This window comes from Entelurus aequoreus, linkage group LG05, assembly GCF_033978785.1.
Source record: "Entelurus aequoreus isolate RoL-2023_Sb linkage group LG05, RoL_Eaeq_v1.1, whole genome shotgun sequence".
Lineage (NCBI taxonomy): Eukaryota > Metazoa > Chordata > Actinopteri > Syngnathiformes > Syngnathidae > Entelurus > Entelurus aequoreus.
Window position 1 is genome coordinate 36,504,441 of NC_084735.1, and position 17,413 is coordinate 36,521,853.

Genomic DNA, 17,413 nt, shown 5'->3' on the forward strand with positions numbered 1-17,413 from the left:
TTTGAAAGGCTTGGCCATACATATTCAAGATCTACTTGTACCACTAGACTTACCAGCTGGGTTGGACGAGCTCATTGCGCTCGCCATTCGTACCGACAACCGACTGACGCAGCTCAGACGACATCGGGGCGCACGAACCACCACTACGGGAGGAGCGGCACAATATCAGACGCATCACGGTCCGGATCTTTACACCGCTTCATCGGAGTCAAGTCACCTAAACTCCCAGGCGGAAGGTGAGGATCCAATGCAGCTGGGGAGAGCGCGGCTGACACCGGAGGAACGTCAGAGACGACAGCTGGAAGGAAGGTGCTTCTACTGCGGAGAGCCGGGCCACCTCGTCGCCGCCCGCCCTAAGAAACGACCCATCTGAGTGAGTCAGCATATTTCTACCACTCCCATTAAGCGTACCCTCACCAGGATCCAGGTAAAACATCACACAGTCACAAACATTGGGGCGCTTATTGACTCAGGGGCAGACGAGAGTTTGATGGACTGGTCTTTAGCTGCAAAATTAGGGATCAGATCCGAACCGTTAGCTCGACCCATTAGAGCAAAAGCTCTTGATGGGAAGGAATTGTTTATGATTTCCCACGCCACAGAACCAATCCGCATATCCATAGAAAACCATGAGGAAAAGATTTGCTTGTATCTATTCAAAGCCGCCTCACACACATTGATTTTGGGACTACCATGGCTGATTCAACATAACCCCCAGATAGACTGGAGAACAGGAGAAATTAAAGCATGGGGGAAGGACTGTAATAATGACTGTTTTATCGGCGATACCCAAAAGAAAAGTGTAGCGCAACTTAATCTGTTCTCTGCAAACCCCACCACAGAATCAGAGTACCCGGACCTGAACTCGGTACCCCCATGCTACCACCAGCTACGAGAGGTTTTCAGTAAAACCAAAGCCATGTCTCTTCCTCCGCACCGTCCATACGACTGCACCCTTGACTTGATCTCAGGGTCCACCATACCCAAAGGTCGCTTGTATTCTGTTTCCGGTCCAGAGAAAGCGGCCATGAAGGAATACCTCACAGCCTCATTAAAAGCGGGGTTGATCCGCCCCTCCTCATCACCAGCGGGTGCTGGATTCTTCTTTGTGGGCAAAAAGGATGGATCCTTGAGACCATGCATCGATTACAGTTCACTCAACGACATCACTATAAAGAACCGGTACCCCCTTCCTCTCATGTCTTCAGTATTCGACCAACTTCAACAATCTAAGGTATTTATAAAACTCGACCTTCGTAATGCCTATCACCTGATCCGTATAAGGGAAGGGGATGAGTGGAAGACTGGTTTTAATACTCCCAGTGGACACTATGAATACCTTGTTATGCCATTTGGACTCACCAACGCACCAGCTATTTTTCAAACTATGATTAATGATGTGCTCAGAGACTTCCTTGATCAATTTGTGTATGTATACCTGGATGATATTTTAATTTATTCACCAGACATTGATACTCACCAAGTGCACGTGACTAGGGTCCTTAAAAGACTATTGGAAAACCAGTTATATGTCAAAGCAGAGAAAAGTGAATTTCATGTTAACACTATTTCCTTCTTGGGTTTTATAGTAGCTCCAGGAAAAGTCCAGATGGATCCGGCTAAGATAAGTGCTGTCACCGACTGGCCTACTCCCGATAGTAGCAAAAGGGTTCAGCAATTCTTAGGATTTGCTCATTTCTATAGGCGTTTTATAAGGGGTTTTAGTGCTATAGCGGCCCCTCTCCATGCCCTCACTTCCACTCAGGTACAATTTCGATGGACTCCAGAAGCTGAAAGTGCATTCCAGAACCTCAAGCAGCGTTTTACGTCGGCCCCGATTTTCACCATGCCAGACCCACAACGCCAGTTTGTGGTAGAAGTGGATGCTTCCAACGAAGGAGTCGGAGCCGTCCTATCCCAACGAGCTGAGAAGGATGGCAAGATGCATCCCTGTGCCTTCTTATCCAAACGTTTATCCAAAGCTGAGAGGAACTATGACGTCGGCAACCGTGAGTTGTTGGCCGTCAAACTTGCCCTTGAAGAGTGGAGACACTGGCTTGAGGGGGCCGATCTTCCGTTCATTGTCTGGACAGACCATAAAAATCTAGAATACATAAAGAAAGCAAAAAGACTTAACTCTCGCCAGGCCAGGTGGGCACTCTTTTTTAACCGCTTCTCTTTCTCTCTAACTTACAGGCCGGGGTCCCAAAACGTCAAGCCAGACATCCTGTCTAGACGCTTCGACCCCGAGCTTGTTGCCAAGGAACCAGAATCTATCCTTCCACTGTCCCGTGTGGTTGGAGTGGTTACCTGGCAAATAGAAGATGAGGTGAAGCAGGCAAATGGTGGAACCCCGCCACCTAGTGGGTGCCCAGGTAATCGCTTGTTTGTTCCGACTGGGTTGCGCTCACAGGTGATCCATTGGGCTCACACCTCCCTGCTTTCATGCCACCCGGGAGTTCGGAGAACGATGTTCGCCATCTCCCGGCGAATTTGGTGGCCATCCATGGAGCCGGAGGTTCGGGAGTACGTGGAGGCATGTTCGGTCTGTGCCCGGAACAAAACATCATCCGGGTCTCGTATGGGTCTACTGCAGCCCCTACCTATTCCCTCCAGACCGTGGTCCAACATATCCATGGACTTCGTCACGGGGCTCCCGGTCTCTCAAGGTAACACCACCATCCTAACAGTGGTGGACCGTTTCACCAAAATGGTGAGATTCATTGCCTTGCCTAAGCTGCCTTCCACCAAGGAGACGGCAGAAATCATGATGGACAATGTGTTCAAGATTCATGGCTTCCCGAAAGACATTGTCTCTGACCGGGGGCCCCAGTTTGTATCACGGTTTTGGAGGGATTTCTGCAGACTCATAGGAGCTAAGGCCAGCCTGACCTCAGGCTATCACCCGGAGGCCAACGGCCAGACCGAACGCCTCAACCAGATACTGGAAACCAACCTCCGGTGCCTGGTGTCCCAGAATCCCTCTACATGGAGCAAACACCTGGTCTGGGTTGAGTATGCGCACAATTCATTACCTACATCGGCCACAGGGTTCTCTCCGTTCAAAAGTGCTTATGGTTTCCAACCTCCAGTCTTTCCAGACAATGAGCCGGAAGTATCGGTCCCCTCGGCACATGCCCTGGTCCGACGTTGCCGACGCATCTGGGCAGCAGCTCGTCTGGTGCTGATCCGACAGAGAGACCGGATGAAGAAGACTGCAGATCGAAAGAGGAGACCCGCTCCGGCATATCAGCCAGGGCATAGAGTTTGGCTCTCGACCAAGGACATGCGACTCAAGGTACCCTCCAAGAAGTTAGCACCCCGATTCATAGGTCCATACCCTATCACCAGAGTCATCGGACCCTCTGCTGTACGACTCCGTCTGCCCCGGTCTCTACGAGTATACCCAACCTTCCACGTCAGCCGAGTGAAACCGGTTAAAGTAAGCCCGTTGGTTCCAGCCACCACGTCCCCTCCGCCACCCGAGATGATTGAGGGCGGTCCTGTTTACAAAGTAAAGAAGTTGTTAGCAGTTCGCAGCAGGGGCCGGGGCAGACAGTATCTGGTGGACTGGGAAGGGTATGGACCGGAAGAGAGACAGTGGGTGCCTTCTCTGCACATTGTGGACTCCACCCTCATTGAGGACTTCCATAAAGACCATCCCGGACAGCCTGGGCCGTCAGGTGTCGGCCCTAAAGGGAGGGGTACTGTCACACCGCGATCACGGGCCCTTCCTCTTGTGTCACCAGTCTGACGTCATCCCTGACCCTTGATTGTTTCCACCTGTTTCCCATTACCCTCATGTTCCATATAAGCCCATCCCTCTCCTTGTTCTGTGCCAGATTGTCTCGATCCTTCGTGCCTGTCTTGCATCCTAGTTCATGTTCTTGTCTTGCCTCGTCCCACGACCACGTATGTTTATCCAGCGTTTTTCAAGCTGTAATTTTGAGTTAACCTTTTCCTCCCTTAGAGCGACCTTTGTTATTTAACCTTTTTCAACCGCAGTGGTGAGTTATGATTTTTCTTTAAATATTTCCTTCCTCAAAGTTTGAGTGATTTTTGTTTATATAAATGTTAGAATAATTGTGAGAGTAGTAAGTTTTGATAGTCCTTTATTTCTTCCTCCGTTTGGAGCGTTTTTTGTTAACGTTTTTTATAGCAGATTCGTTGCTAGTTATAATTGTCTTATTTTTGTCTATTCCTCCGTTGGAGTGATTTTTGTTTTTTTCCCTTTTTGGAAACGTTTTTTGATATAGTAGAACCTCATAGTGATTGTCTATTTTCTGCTCTGGAGGTTAAGAGTTATTTTCAAAATAAAAGCCTTGTTTAGAACCTCCCCTCTCTGCATCTGAGTCCCTTCATTCGCCCAAGCCTGACAATAACATGCTTGCTGTGTTTAATTTTGTTTGGGTCCCGACTCCGAGAAATACAGTATCTAAGTCAGGTCATCATAGTGCATGAAACCATATTTGTATCACAGTATTATGAATAGCTGCACTATCAGCCAGCGGGCCAATGTGATTTTTCTCAGGTCACATAACAAATCAAATGTGTGGAGTTTGCATGTTCTAATCTCCTTCAGGGTGTGTCGGTTTCTTCCTGGGTACTCTGCCTTTCTCCCACATCCCAAAAACATGCATGTTAGGTGAATTGGACACTCTAAATCGTCCAGAGGTGAAAATGTGATTGGCTGGTGACCAGTCCCTGGTGGATTTTGCTTGTTGCCCACCTCTAACTCCAGGCGCTAAATAGGTAATAAATAAATAAATAAATAGGTATAACAAAACATTTGAAAAATACATACAGTACAAAACTTCCCTGGGGAAAATGAGTCTTTACTAGTGCTATTGCTGGTATTCCGACACCTGACTTCTTCCCGGAAGTGAAAACCAGTGGTGGTCGACCAAGCTAAGATGGTTGTTGTACAGCAAGCAGCGTGCGAACTATCTGAGTACAAAAGAGGCTTAAATCTTCCTGCAATTAGCAGATACGAGCAAAAAAACCAACTATGCAATGGAATAGATCCCTATACTTTATTAAAAAATGATTTGTTGAGTGTTATCAAGGCTTATACGTCGGTTGCGTTCCCAGACATATCCAAAGATTGTGCTCCAGGCGCCATTTTACACGACAAATGAGATGGAAACTTTGAAAAGCATGGGGGTCTACAACTTCTTTGTGTGTGGCTGGGTCAAGGAAATTGGTATCAAGACTTTCCCGGATAAATATGCATCGTTTTTGCTCGAGTAAGGTTGCATTTCATGATTTAACTTCACGCCTAAGCTGCCATGTTTGCTGCTGTTACACACGCTGTTTACGAGTATCGTGTTTTTACCGTCTTTATCAAAATATAACTATAGATGTCACCACTGTGTATGTAATGAAAGCTTCATATATGATTGCTGCCTTTGGTAAAAGCTTAACTCTTTTAGGTTTTGCTTACATTTGCTTTCTTTTATTTTGACATGCCGAGTTGGTGCTTTTCGAAACACTCGTAGCAAACGTGTTTAAGAAATAAAAATAATATCAAGATAATACTTAAATGGGACAAATGAACAGTTAAAAGTATATCATAAAAAACCTTTAACGATGTGATCACTGAAAACTCATGCATTCTTTGAGTGACTGTGCTCCCATGGACAAGAGTGTGAGCTGCATGCTTTTCTCGTCGTCGTTTCCACAAATCTTGCACTTTTCCGCCCTTTTTGATAACCTCTCAAGGAACTCTGAAGAAATATTTATCCTATCCCTGGTTTAAACGGTTCGTACAGTCGAAAACAACACAAGCATAGGACATTTTTCTTCGTGAAAGGCTAAATGGCGCCTAGTACCATTGAAAACAGAGCTAGCTTGACCACCACCAGTATTCATCGGGCGAGACGTGAGCCGGACGTGACGTTTGTAACATTCCAGCAGTGCTATCAAATGATTATATTTCAAATCAGGTATCTTAAGAGCTATCTGATTGTATGTAGCTCTAAAAAGGATCAAAGAATGTTTGTTTAACCACTTTTAATATTTTCGTAACTGTTCAATTCTGCTTTGTAAATAAAGTACAATTTAAATGTTGCCATGCAAACATAAATAAAACACCAAACAGCTCACTTCTCCTTTTTTTAAGTCAAAGTAGTTGTCAGTGATTAAGTTGGAGAACTCTGTAATATACACCATACAGTGCGGGTAAAATATGACTACTTATTTTGAAATACAGTAATTCTATATTATAAAAATACCGATACGTGGTCTATAGGAAGAAGTCTATTATACCAAAGACTTTGGAAGAACTAAAAATAGGGGTCTACATAGGGCTGGGCGATAAAACAATAACAATATATATCGCGATAGACATGTGATCAATATCAATAGAAAATGGGGTCGATAGAACGTTCGATAATTTCACTTGAGTTCTGTTAGAAAAAAATAGGAAGAAAGGCAGAGCCGGAACCGCACGGCATTCTGGGGGGTGTAGGCAGAGGAAGGACTTTGGCCTCTCGACCTATCACGGCCAAGCCTGAACCGCAAGGCATTCTGGGAAATGATAACTGGGAAAAAAGAAAAAAAAAGCAACAACGGCTAGCTGACGACGAGGAGTGAAACGAAACGGGAATATGAGCGCGGCAGCACGAGAGGAAATTGTAAATAAAAAAGGAAACGTCACGTCACGAGTTCGGTAGTATTTTGGATTTGTTTTTAAAATCTGATACGAATCAGAGTAATACTTTCTGTAAACTTTGCAAGGTCGTCGTCCCGACCAAGTCTGGGAACACGACAAACTTATTTTAGCACCTGAGCCGCTCTCACCCGCTGGAGTACAGCAGTATCAAACAGCCACAACCATCTACATCAGCCGGTGCAAGTGGAACAGCACCGAAGCGGCAACAACAGACCACCATCGTCTCGATGGTGGTCTGTTGTTGCCGCAGACAGTATTACTCGGCAGCAGTGCCATACGACAAAAATTCAAAACGTTATAAAGAAATAACGGATGCAGTGGTGTATCAATTAGCGAAGGACATGCTACCGCTCAGCATAGTTGAGAAGTCTGGGTACAAGAATCTCATACACGTGCTCGACCCCCGTTATGTTCTACCTGGCCGAAAGCACTTTTCCAAGACAGCTATTCCTAAGCTTTACACAATGTGCAGGGAAATCGTGGAAAAGGAGATACTGAAGTTGGTTTGATTTTTCCATAAATGATTGAAGAGGGTAACAGGTTTGTTTTGTCACAGATGTTCCGACGCAAGTTTATTCCGATGTTTACAATATTCTGTAAGACATGTTTGTTTCCGCTTGCTTAATGTGACTGTTATTTATTTGCATATATTGTTACCAATATGGCTTTAAAGCCTGAGTTGTACACTACTCATTTCTTAATTACAATACTTTGCACATTTTGTTGGATTAAGCATTTATTTAATGTCAATATTTGCACATCGACCAGTATTTTCATTTATTTGACTGTGTTTCATAATGCTGACCTCGTTCTAAAGGTTAAAGGTTATATTTAAAATAAAAGTATTTAAATTCAGCCTTTTTTCTCCTGGTCTTTATTTAGAATAGTTTTTTTTATTTTTTTTATCAATAATTATCAATATCGACTGATATGAAACACTTATATCGTGATACATTTTTTAGTCATATCGCCCGGCCCTAGGTCTACAACCTTTTTTCTTCTGAGAGCGACTTTTCCAAAATGAAAATCACAGCAAGCTACTCATTTTTGTTTATTTTATTTTCATAGAATATTTTAACCCAAGCAAAGTTTTGCCAGAACATTAACAAAATGTTGGTAATCAACAACAAAAAATGTTGTTCATCTGCATCTTGTACTTCAGTATGTATTTATGTCAAGTGCAGGTTTTTTAGTCACCAATAGAGCTACTTGACAAAAACAAAACGATTGTATGCTTTGCCTATGTGATTGCCAACATTTAAATTGTACCTATAGTAAATTAAGAAACAGATCTCCACTCAAACAGTGGGGTCATTGTCTTTGTGCTTTTTTATGGTAATTTGGTATCACATAGAAGCATCATGTCTGAATTGAACATTTATGGATATACTTATAGTTTAGGCATATATTATTTGATCCTTTGTGAGCTACTCAAAATCAGCAGGGGATCACAAGCTACTGGTTGGAGCTCCAGACACAGAAGGTATAATATGTAAAGTTATGTCCTCCATCCTACAAGAGTGTGCTGAAATCAGTAGACTATAGTGGAGGGAGCTAGAGTCCATATGAAATTTTCAATCCAACATTTCACTACTGTGAAAGATGTAGTATTCAAGTAACAATATAAAATAAAGAGTTACTAGTTTGTAGCTGAGATAGGCTCCAGCGACCCCCCGTGACCCCAAAATGGACAAGGGTAGAAAATGGATGGATGGATAGTTTGCATTGTTTATATTGTTACATCAGTGCCATTCAACTTGTGGCCTGCGGGCCAAATCCCGCCTGGGAATGACACCAGACCGCCCCATAAGTTCAGTTCAAAAAACTTGTGAGAGGCTAACATTTTTGAAGCAGAGTCCTAAAATTACTAGGGTGCTATCATAAAGGTGATTTTGACTACGTTTGCTGTAGGTCCTTAAAAAACGCAAAAAATGTCAGCTCAGTCACCAAAATTGTACTGTAAAAGGGGCCGTAGACTTAATGATAAAAAAAAACTGTCAGCCCGGTCACCAGAATTTTACTGTAACAATAACAGTGATACTGTTTTTTGTTTATTCGGTGTAAAACTATTGTAAAAAGTAAGGTTTGCAATTGTTCGATGGAGGAAGTAACATTCCATATTTCTACTTCTATGTCGATGTAGGGTCTCCAACCAGTAGTTTGTAAGCTACCGGTAGCTCGCCAGTTGATTTTGAGTAGCTCACCAAAGGTCCAAGAAAATATATCAAAACTCAAAATATTTGTATAAGTGTTCAAATCAGATATGATGCTTCTATTTTATACCAAATTACCACAAATACAATGACTTAGTGGATATCTGTTTCTTAATTTACTGGAAGGACAATATAAATGTTGCCAGTCATATTAATAAAGTACACAATCCTTTATTTTTGTCAAATAAGTTTAATAGTGATTAAAAAGCCTGCACTAAAAATTAATACATACTGAAGTACAAGATGCAGACGGACAATATTTTGCTTGGGTTGAAATAACCTATGGAAATAAAAATAAACAAAAAGGAGTAGCTCGCTGCAATTTTCTCTTTGTAAATGTAGCTGTCAGAGGAAAACAGTCTGGAGACACCTGTTCTAAATTCTTCCAAAGTGTTGGCATTACAGACTTCTTTTGCACCATCTATTGTCATAGTGGTAATTTAGAAGTGTTGTATTTCAAAATAATGAGTCATATTTCACCCACCATGTATAGTATATATTACAGAGTTGTCCAACTTCATCCCTCAGAACGACTGACTAAAAAAAGAGAGGTTGAGCGAGTTTGTGTTTTATTTATGACTACATGGCGACATTTAAATTGTACTGTACTTACAAAGCAGAATAGAACAGTTATAAAAAAACAAAAGTTAATAAATTATTTGACCCTTTTGTGAGCTATGCAAAATTAGGTGGTAGGCAAAATCAGGTGGCTCTCCATCGATAACCATCTGATTTTGAGTAGCTTACCAAAAGGGTTTTAGTATTTTTTCATAAACTTGTTTTTACCATAAAATCTGCAGATTTGTATTACACCGTATACACAGTGTGTTTTAAAACTGACAAAATAAAAGGAGCAACAATTAAATGTCCACTGGAGAAGACACTGGTTCTTAGAATATACAAAATAACACTGATGGTGCAGGGAGAAGTCTGAATTCATGGAAATGTGGCCCCCAAAACAATTTAATTGAATAGCCATGGTTTACATAAAAAGTGTATTAATCTCATTATAACTTTTCAAATCATGTGTGACATTACAGTATGTTGTGTTTACCTGGAGGAGTCTTTGTAGGCGACATCCAGCCACTCTCCCACCTCCTTCTTGATGAAGTCGGGGTTGGAGTGAGGCGGCACCAGCACCCCTCCACCGGTGTACCACTGCCCGCTGCTCCTCTGGTAGGGATCATTAATCAAGGCCGTGTTCGCTCCACTCGTCTGCGGCGTAGCAACGCACTGCCTCGACCCCCAGTTGAACCTCTCGTTAGGGGTGCAGCCGATAGTGACCCACTTTCCCTCTTCGGCGTCGCCATTCATCTCGGACTTGATGCTGACATATGGCTCTACTTGGTACGCGTCCTCCCCGAAGTCCGTCGAGACTTCCCGGGGTTTGTAGGTCCGACCTGGCCTCTCCACGACGCGGTGGAGGTGCTCCATAAGAAGCGGTGTGGACGACGCGTAGGGACTCGGGGTTATGTCAGACGCCTCACTTAATAAGTCCGAAGAGGTCCGACGTAATGGCTTCATCTCTTCCCCACCAGAGGGGCACCTGTTGTACCTGGCTGTGCCCGGCGTGGCTAAACACTCGACGGACATTGGGTCGTGCGGGACGTCCCTGGTGAGCGCGGGCTCAGCGTCGCCATTGGAGTCGGCGTGCAGCCCCAGAGACACGGACACCGCCTTGCAGAGTTCCCGGGCTGCCTCGGACACTGGGACGCAGCGAGGGACTCGATGACAGCAAAACTTCTCCGTGTCACACGGTGCGTAAACATCCACATTGTTCGCTTTAAATTCGCCTCCTCTTGTCGTTTTACCCAAAAAGCAACTTTCCTCCGTTTTTGTCGATATGCTGTTTTGGCGCACATTGTCGCGTGTTGTTAATTTGTCCCCCGCTGGCCAGAATGTGCCTCCAGATGACTGTCTGCTACTCTGGCTCATTTCCCCAAACTGTTTTATATTTTTTATATATATTTATATATATATATATATATAAATATAACTACTAAACAAACTAAGGAACTTCCCCCCACAAAAAAGTCGATGCTTAAGCGCGCAGGTGGAGACGTCCAAAAAGTGTTACGAGTTTAGCACTACGTCAAAAGTGAGAGAGAAGCTCATGGTTCACTCCCAGAAAAGAAAGTATCAAAGTGTATGCTGCTTCCCACTGGATGAGTCCACGCACTTCCACACTACATCAAAACCGGGTGGCCCGAGTGTGTAATACGTGACGACATATGTAATGTTATATAATTAAGGGTCTTTGTTTATTAACACACGCACAGAAAAGCCACAAAGCAGTCCTTTGATGGAGTAGAAACAAAATGTGCAATTGGTTAACACGTTTTGACCATTAAAAAGTCAAAAGTATCTATAATTCTTTTTTTTACATGCAATCTGCAAGTTTGGATTTAATATGCTTTTAATACCAATGGTTTCTACTGCAAATTTAGTGTTGGTAAGAAGGTTTTTTTGCAGCTATTTTACTACATTGTTCAAGGTTGTCCAAAGTGCGGCCCGGGTGCCATTTGTGGCCTGCCGCTCATTTTCTATTGGCCCTGCAACACATTATACAGACAAATGCATCCTGGGTTACATTACACATACAAAGAAAAAAATGCAACTGACCCAAATCCATGCACTTCCCACTACATCAAAACGGGTGAGTGTGGAACATGTGACAAGATTGTTTTGTGACTTAGGGTCTTTGTTTTTTAACACACTCACAGGAAAGCCACAATTATTTTGATGGCGTAAAACAAAATGTGCAATTAGTTAACACACGTTGTGACTAACGTTTTTAAATGTCGAAAGTATCTATAATGAATGTTTTTTGGGTTTTCCTTCCACATGCTTTTAAAGTACCTCTAATACCAATGGTTTACATTGCAAATTACAGTGTCTGTGTTTTTTTTTTATTTGCCGCTTTTGACTACATTGTTCGAGTGCAAGGTTGTCCAAAGCGCGGCACGGGTGCCAAGTATGGCCCACCTCTCATTTGTTTTTTAACACACGCACAGAAAAGCCACAAAGCAGTCCCTTTGATGGAGTAAAACCACATGTGCAATTAGTTAACACACATTTTGGCTAGAATTTTTAAATTGTAAAAAGTATATATTTAATGTTTTTTGGGTCTTTCTTCCACATGCAACCTGCAATTTTGGATTTAAAATTATTTTAAAGTACCTCTAATACCAATGGTTTCCATTGCAAATGATAGTGTCTGTAGGGTTGTTGTTTTTTTGCAGCTATTTACTACATTGTTCTAGTGCCGCCCAGATGCCATTTGTGGCCCGCTGCTTATTTTTATTGGCCCTGCTTCACATTCTACTGACAAAATAAACACATCCCAGGTTAGAACATTACACATACAAAGAGAAAATGCAACTGATCCAAATCCTCCCAAAAGTGGGGCTTAAAACCAAAATGGCCCCTGCGCATCCTACTGTATGGACGATTTCCGTGTATCATGTTTACACATCTCGTGTAAGATTTGGAGTGTGCTAAAGACCGCAAAAAGGTTTCAGTTGGCAGAATAATATGGGGGGTTAGATTAAATATTTTGCTTTATTATATGAAACACAAAGTTAATATTTGAATGTTTTGTTCGGATAGTTTAGAATATATTGATTGACCTATATTGTACAGTATTGGCTTCAGTATCTTCATTGTACAAAATGTATCAAAGTGGCCTCCCCATCCTTAAATTTTTTTGTATGAAGCACCCGCTGGAAAAAGTTTGAGCACAACTCTCCCTCCTTTCCTTTTCCTATATTTGCTGTCGTTGTTGTCCATCTGTTAGTGTACGTTTTGGTTTTTAATTTTTTTCTTTTATGAATGGAAATTGGAAAAACAACATTTTATATATTTTTTATATGATTATACTATATTATATAGCAAATGGATGGATGGATGGATGGATGTATATTTGAATGTCATTTTAAAATAGTTGTTCTTTTTTGGTGTTGAAGAGCAATAACTACATTCTAACTACTACTTTCATTTTATATTTCACATAACAAAAATTCTAATCCCTACTAAACAGAAACGGGAAAACCGAACAAAATGAATGTTTTTTTACAGCTGTGCATCCGGAAAGTATTCATAGCGCATAATTTTTTTAAAATTTTGTTATGTTACAGCTCCAGTCCTATTCCAAAATGTCATATATTTATTTGTGTCCTCAACAGACAGCACGGTGGAACAGGGGTTACTGCTGGTGCCTCACAATAAGAAGGTCCTGGGTCTTTCTGTGTGGAGTTTGCATGTTCTCCCCGTGACTGCGTGAGTTCCCTCCGGGTAATCCGGCTTCCTCCCATCTCCAAAGACATGCACCTGGGAATAGGCTGATTGGCAACACTAAATTGGCCCTAATGTGTGAACCTGAGTTTGAATGTTGGTCTGTCTATCTGTGTTGACTCTGCAATGAAGTGGCGACTTGTCCAGGGTGTACCCCGCATGCAGATGGCATATGATCCAGCCACCCCCCGTGACCTCGAAAGGGACAAGCGGTAGAAAATGGATGGATAGAAGGGTGTCCTCAACATTGTGCAATACAATACACACATAATGAAAATATGATTTTTTTATTTTTTATTTTGAAACATTTTGAAAATGTATTAAAAATAAAAAATCACATGTACATAAGTATTCACAGCCTTTACTTAATACTTTGTTGATGTCCCTTTGGCAGAAAATAGAGCCTTAAGTCTTTTTGAATACAATGCCACAAGCTTGGCACACCTACAACGACATGCACCTGGAAGTAGGCCTGGGCTAATAACAAATTTTGCTTGACGACTTATTGACCTAAAAATTATTGCCGATAAATGATAGCATTGCCATTATTTTTCAGAGACCAAATGACCATTGATGTAATGATAATACGTAATGATAATGCATGTACGTATATACTTTCAATTGCAATACACTTGTATTTCTCTTATATTTGAACATTGCAAATGGAATGTAAACTTAAATCTTCAAGTTTAAAAAAGCAATAACATCTACTTTGTCTATGAGCAAGAATTTGCAGTTGAATAAAGATTACAGCCAAAAGCAATACATTATCTTAAGGAGGGAATTAGGGAGCTTCAAATATACACAACCATAAAGTGTTGACAAAGTTGCACTTCAATTTTGAACATGTCGGCAGATATAGAGTTGTACATCACTTAACTGACAATCAAGTTAGGAACTTTTGAAACAAAAGTGCAAAGTAACAATATAAACACTACAGTTTAAAAAGATGTATTAACAGGTCATATGCAAAACAAAATTAAGTTTGGCAGATTCCGAGTGAGGAACACAGACATGACTTGACAACATGACATAACAGTATTAAATGTCAACATGTCTTTGGCGATGTATTTACTACACTTTCTGTGAGCGCACACCATTTTGCACTGTTTAGTTTACACTGACCTGGCTTGTTCACCAAACGTGAAGTGAGTGTGTCGGGTGGTTGTGTTTCAAGTGGACGTGCAGGTTTGTTGTATTTGTTGTATTATACATTCAAACTAATTCATTGGTGTTGATAGGCCCATTTTGTTCCAAAGGTTTAAACTGAAATATTCCCACACTGGTGCGGTAGCATTTGGTTTTGTGATCATTTTGTCTGTTAGTTGCTACATGCTAACTTGTTGCAGTGTGTGATGCTAGTATGTGTCGCCTCACAAAGACTCAAAGACACTTAATGAGGACAAGATAATTGACCCCCTTCTTTTCATTCCGCTATGGCACAAACACGCCTAGCCGCCAAAAGCGACAAAAAAAGTGAATGCTCTGAAGCATCCACATTGCAAATTATCGACGCTGGAAAACTTACCGACTTAATTTTCATTTATCGTCGATTAATTGAATAATTAAATGTCGGCCCAGGCCTACCTGGAAGACTCTCAAACCATGAGAAAGAAAATTCTCTGGTCTGAAGAGACAAATATTGAACTCTTTGGTGTGAATGCCAGGCATCATGTTTGAAGGAAACCAGCCACCGCTCATAACCAGGCCAATTCCATCTCTACAGTGAAGCTGTGGGGATGTTTTTCAGTGGCAAGAACTGGGAGACTACTCAGGATAGAGAGAAATATGAATGCAGCAATGTACAGAGACAGACATCTTAGATGAACACCAACGCTTCTCATCCAACCTGATGGAGCTTGACAGGTTCTGCAAAGAGGAATGGGCGAAACTGCCCAAGATAGGTGTGCTAAGCTTGTGGCATTGTATTAAAAAATGCTGCAATTGCTGCCAAAGGTGCATCAACTAAGTATTGAGCAAAGGCTGTAAATACTTATGTATATGTGTTTTTTTTTTTTTTTATGAATCAAATCAATTATTTTTAATAAAGTTAAAAATAAAAAACTTTTTACGTTGTCATTATGGTGTATTGTTTGTTAATTTTTTAAGGACAAAAATAAATGTATTCTATTTTGGAATATGGCTGTATCATAACAAAATGTGGAAAAAGTGAAGCGCTGTGGGTACTTTCAGGATGCACTGTAAACTGTAAATTTCAAGTTTCAGTTTTTACTTTCAAAGTAAACGTGAGGCTTATTACTACGGTACCAACATTTGTGCCTGTGATTCTGGCTAGAATACTTTTGGAGACCGACACAGAAGTTATCGCTGTTTAAATCTCTACTTCCGGTCCCCGTGTCGGAATGTTAAAAAAACATTTATTTCTATCTGTTTTTTAATTTCTGTTGACTAGGGATTAAGTTTTTTGTTATATGACAGTGATTCTCAAACTGTCATGCGGGGATTCATCTAGTGATATGCCAAATAATCACTTGATTAAAGTACAGTATTTTCTTTTCTTGTATCCAAACACAGTGTTACTGTTCAAATTGTAATGAATAGGTGAGGTGGATCCCAAGGATGCAGAGACGTATTGTGTGTGGACAATATTTTGGAGGAAGCACGAAGTAGCAAAACAAAGGCGATGGTGGTAAACACAAAAACACACCATGTAAAAAAAAAACTACTAAGAGAAATATCCTACACAAAACCAAAAGCGCTAGACAAGGCTAGAAAAAATACTTCATGAAAGAAGTAACACAGAAAAAACAAAGTACAAAATAAATACGCTAGACAAGGCTAGGAAAAACACAGGCAAACCTGAGAAGACGGGCACTGGACGAACTCGGGAGTCCTCTGGCAAGACCAACAACATTTGCGTCTATATGCAAGCAGTAGATAAAGTTCCGACGCTCACGTGTTGTCAGCAGCCAGGTTGAATGGGCTGCCACTAATCTACCTCAGGTGTGTGCTGCTGCCTCGCCCCAGCTGCACTCCATAGTGTGGATGAGAGAGAGAGTCAACAGGTGTGCAGACAAAACAGAATTGAGCAAGGAATTTTAGATTACCACACAAATTTCAAAGAGTTAAAATTATACACAAAGCAAACTATAACCTGCTACCCAAGAATATACAACAATTATTCTCAAAAAAAGAGGAGAAATATACTAATACTAATATTTATTTATTTATTAAACAGACGTTTTTTGTTAATGGTGTTTAATAAAAAATACAAGCATGTTTAACACGTTTCATGTTGTAATTGTATGCATGTTCGAAATAAACTCAAACCATAACCATAACTTATAGATTCCTTTCTTTCATGTAGACAAGAATATAAGTAGGTGTATTACCTGATTTGGATGACTTGCATTGATTGGAATCGGACAAGATTCACAGTAGAGCTGATAACTTCCACATTTTTTATTTACATTGTGGAGGAGAAAACATTTTTTGGGCATCTTATTTGTCCAGCTTTCATATTCGTTTTCATAAATTTTTTATACATTGACTGCAAACTTTGTAGTTTGCTAGCTTGAGTGCGCTCTGGCTTCCTGAGACTCTTATTTTGTTAGAGCATGCAAGATACAGCAGCACTTTTATTGTGAAGACAGGAACTGTGCGGGCGGTCTTTAGGGTTTTGACAGCAGGTACGCCGCGAGAGTCTGTTAAATAAAAAGTGTTTATCACCTTCCTGTCAGTCTTTTTTTTTCTCAATACTGAGCTCACTGCAACTAACGTCATCTCAGAAGATCTTTGGGTGTCAATCAAGTGACGAAAGTCACATCATGGTGAAGATTGATGATCGCTAATTTTTAGGACTTTTTTTAATGCCTGGCTGGCGATCAGCTGACACCCGTCGCGATCGACCGGTAGCTCGCGATCGACGTAATGGGCACCCCTGTTATAGATGCTGATGTCTCATATGTGTTGCTGCTACTTGATCTCAGCGCTGCTTTCGATACCGTTGATTATAATATTCTATTAGAAAGCATCAATTCACCTTTCGGTATGTCAGACTTAGCATTTTCTTGGTTTACCTCCTATTACACTGAAAGGATGCGCTGTATATCCCATAACAATGTGACCTTGGAGTATGCTATGGTAACATGCAGAGTCCCACAGGATTCAGTTCTTGGCCCTGCACTTTTCAGCATCTATATGCTGCTGCTAGGGGACATCATACATAAATAGGGTGTCAGCTTTCATGCCCATAAAGCTGACCAACATTCCA

The 17,413-nt window shown here is 41.4% G+C and overlaps 2 protein-coding genes and 1 long non-coding RNA gene across 5 annotated transcripts in view; 2 read left to right on the forward strand and 1 right to left on the reverse strand.

Moving 5' to 3' along the window:
* LOC133650595 (androgen receptor-like) overlaps positions 1 to 11,027 on the reverse strand; it is an 82,935-nt gene extending 71,908 nt beyond the window's left edge. For 2 of the 3 annotated variants that reach the window (XM_062048010.1, XM_062048012.1), the window contains exon 1: positions 9,941 to 11,027. In XM_062048010.1, coding sequence (XP_061903994.1) covers positions 9,941 to 10,821 — 881 coding nt within the window. In that variant the 5' untranslated portion in view covers positions 10,822 to 11,027. The remainder of the gene's footprint in view (positions 1 to 9,940) is intronic. The other variant, XM_062048011.1, reaches the window with a different exon arrangement.
* LOC133650596 (uncharacterized) lies at positions 2,760 to 4,345 on the forward strand. The gene is made up of 2 exons (XM_062048013.1): positions 2,760 to 3,010; positions 3,093 to 4,345. The coding sequence occupies exons 1-2, from the start codon at positions 2,989 to 2,991 to the stop codon at positions 3,752 to 3,754; spliced, it is 684 nt and encodes a 227-aa protein (XP_061903997.1). The 5' UTR covers positions 2,760 to 2,988; the 3' UTR covers positions 3,755 to 4,345.
* On the forward strand, positions 6,582 to 13,462 carry LOC133650597 (uncharacterized). Its single transcript, XR_009826254.1, has 3 exons — positions 6,582 to 6,635; positions 10,425 to 10,643; positions 13,071 to 13,462. It is a non-coding gene; the product is annotated as an uncharacterized LOC133650597 (long non-coding RNA).
* Positions 13,463 to 17,413: the final 3,951 nt, after the last annotated feature.

What these genes read in the sequence shown, in the direction of transcription:
- LOC133650596 (XM_062048013.1), top strand. Translation starts at nt 2,989, where the DNA reads ATGGAGCAAACACCTGGTCTGG. An exon ending in GGAGCAAACACCTGGTCTGG is followed by an intron (nt 3,011 to 3,092) that starts GTTGAGTATGCG and finishes TCCAACCTCCAG; the next exon opens with TCTTTCCAGACAATGAGCCG.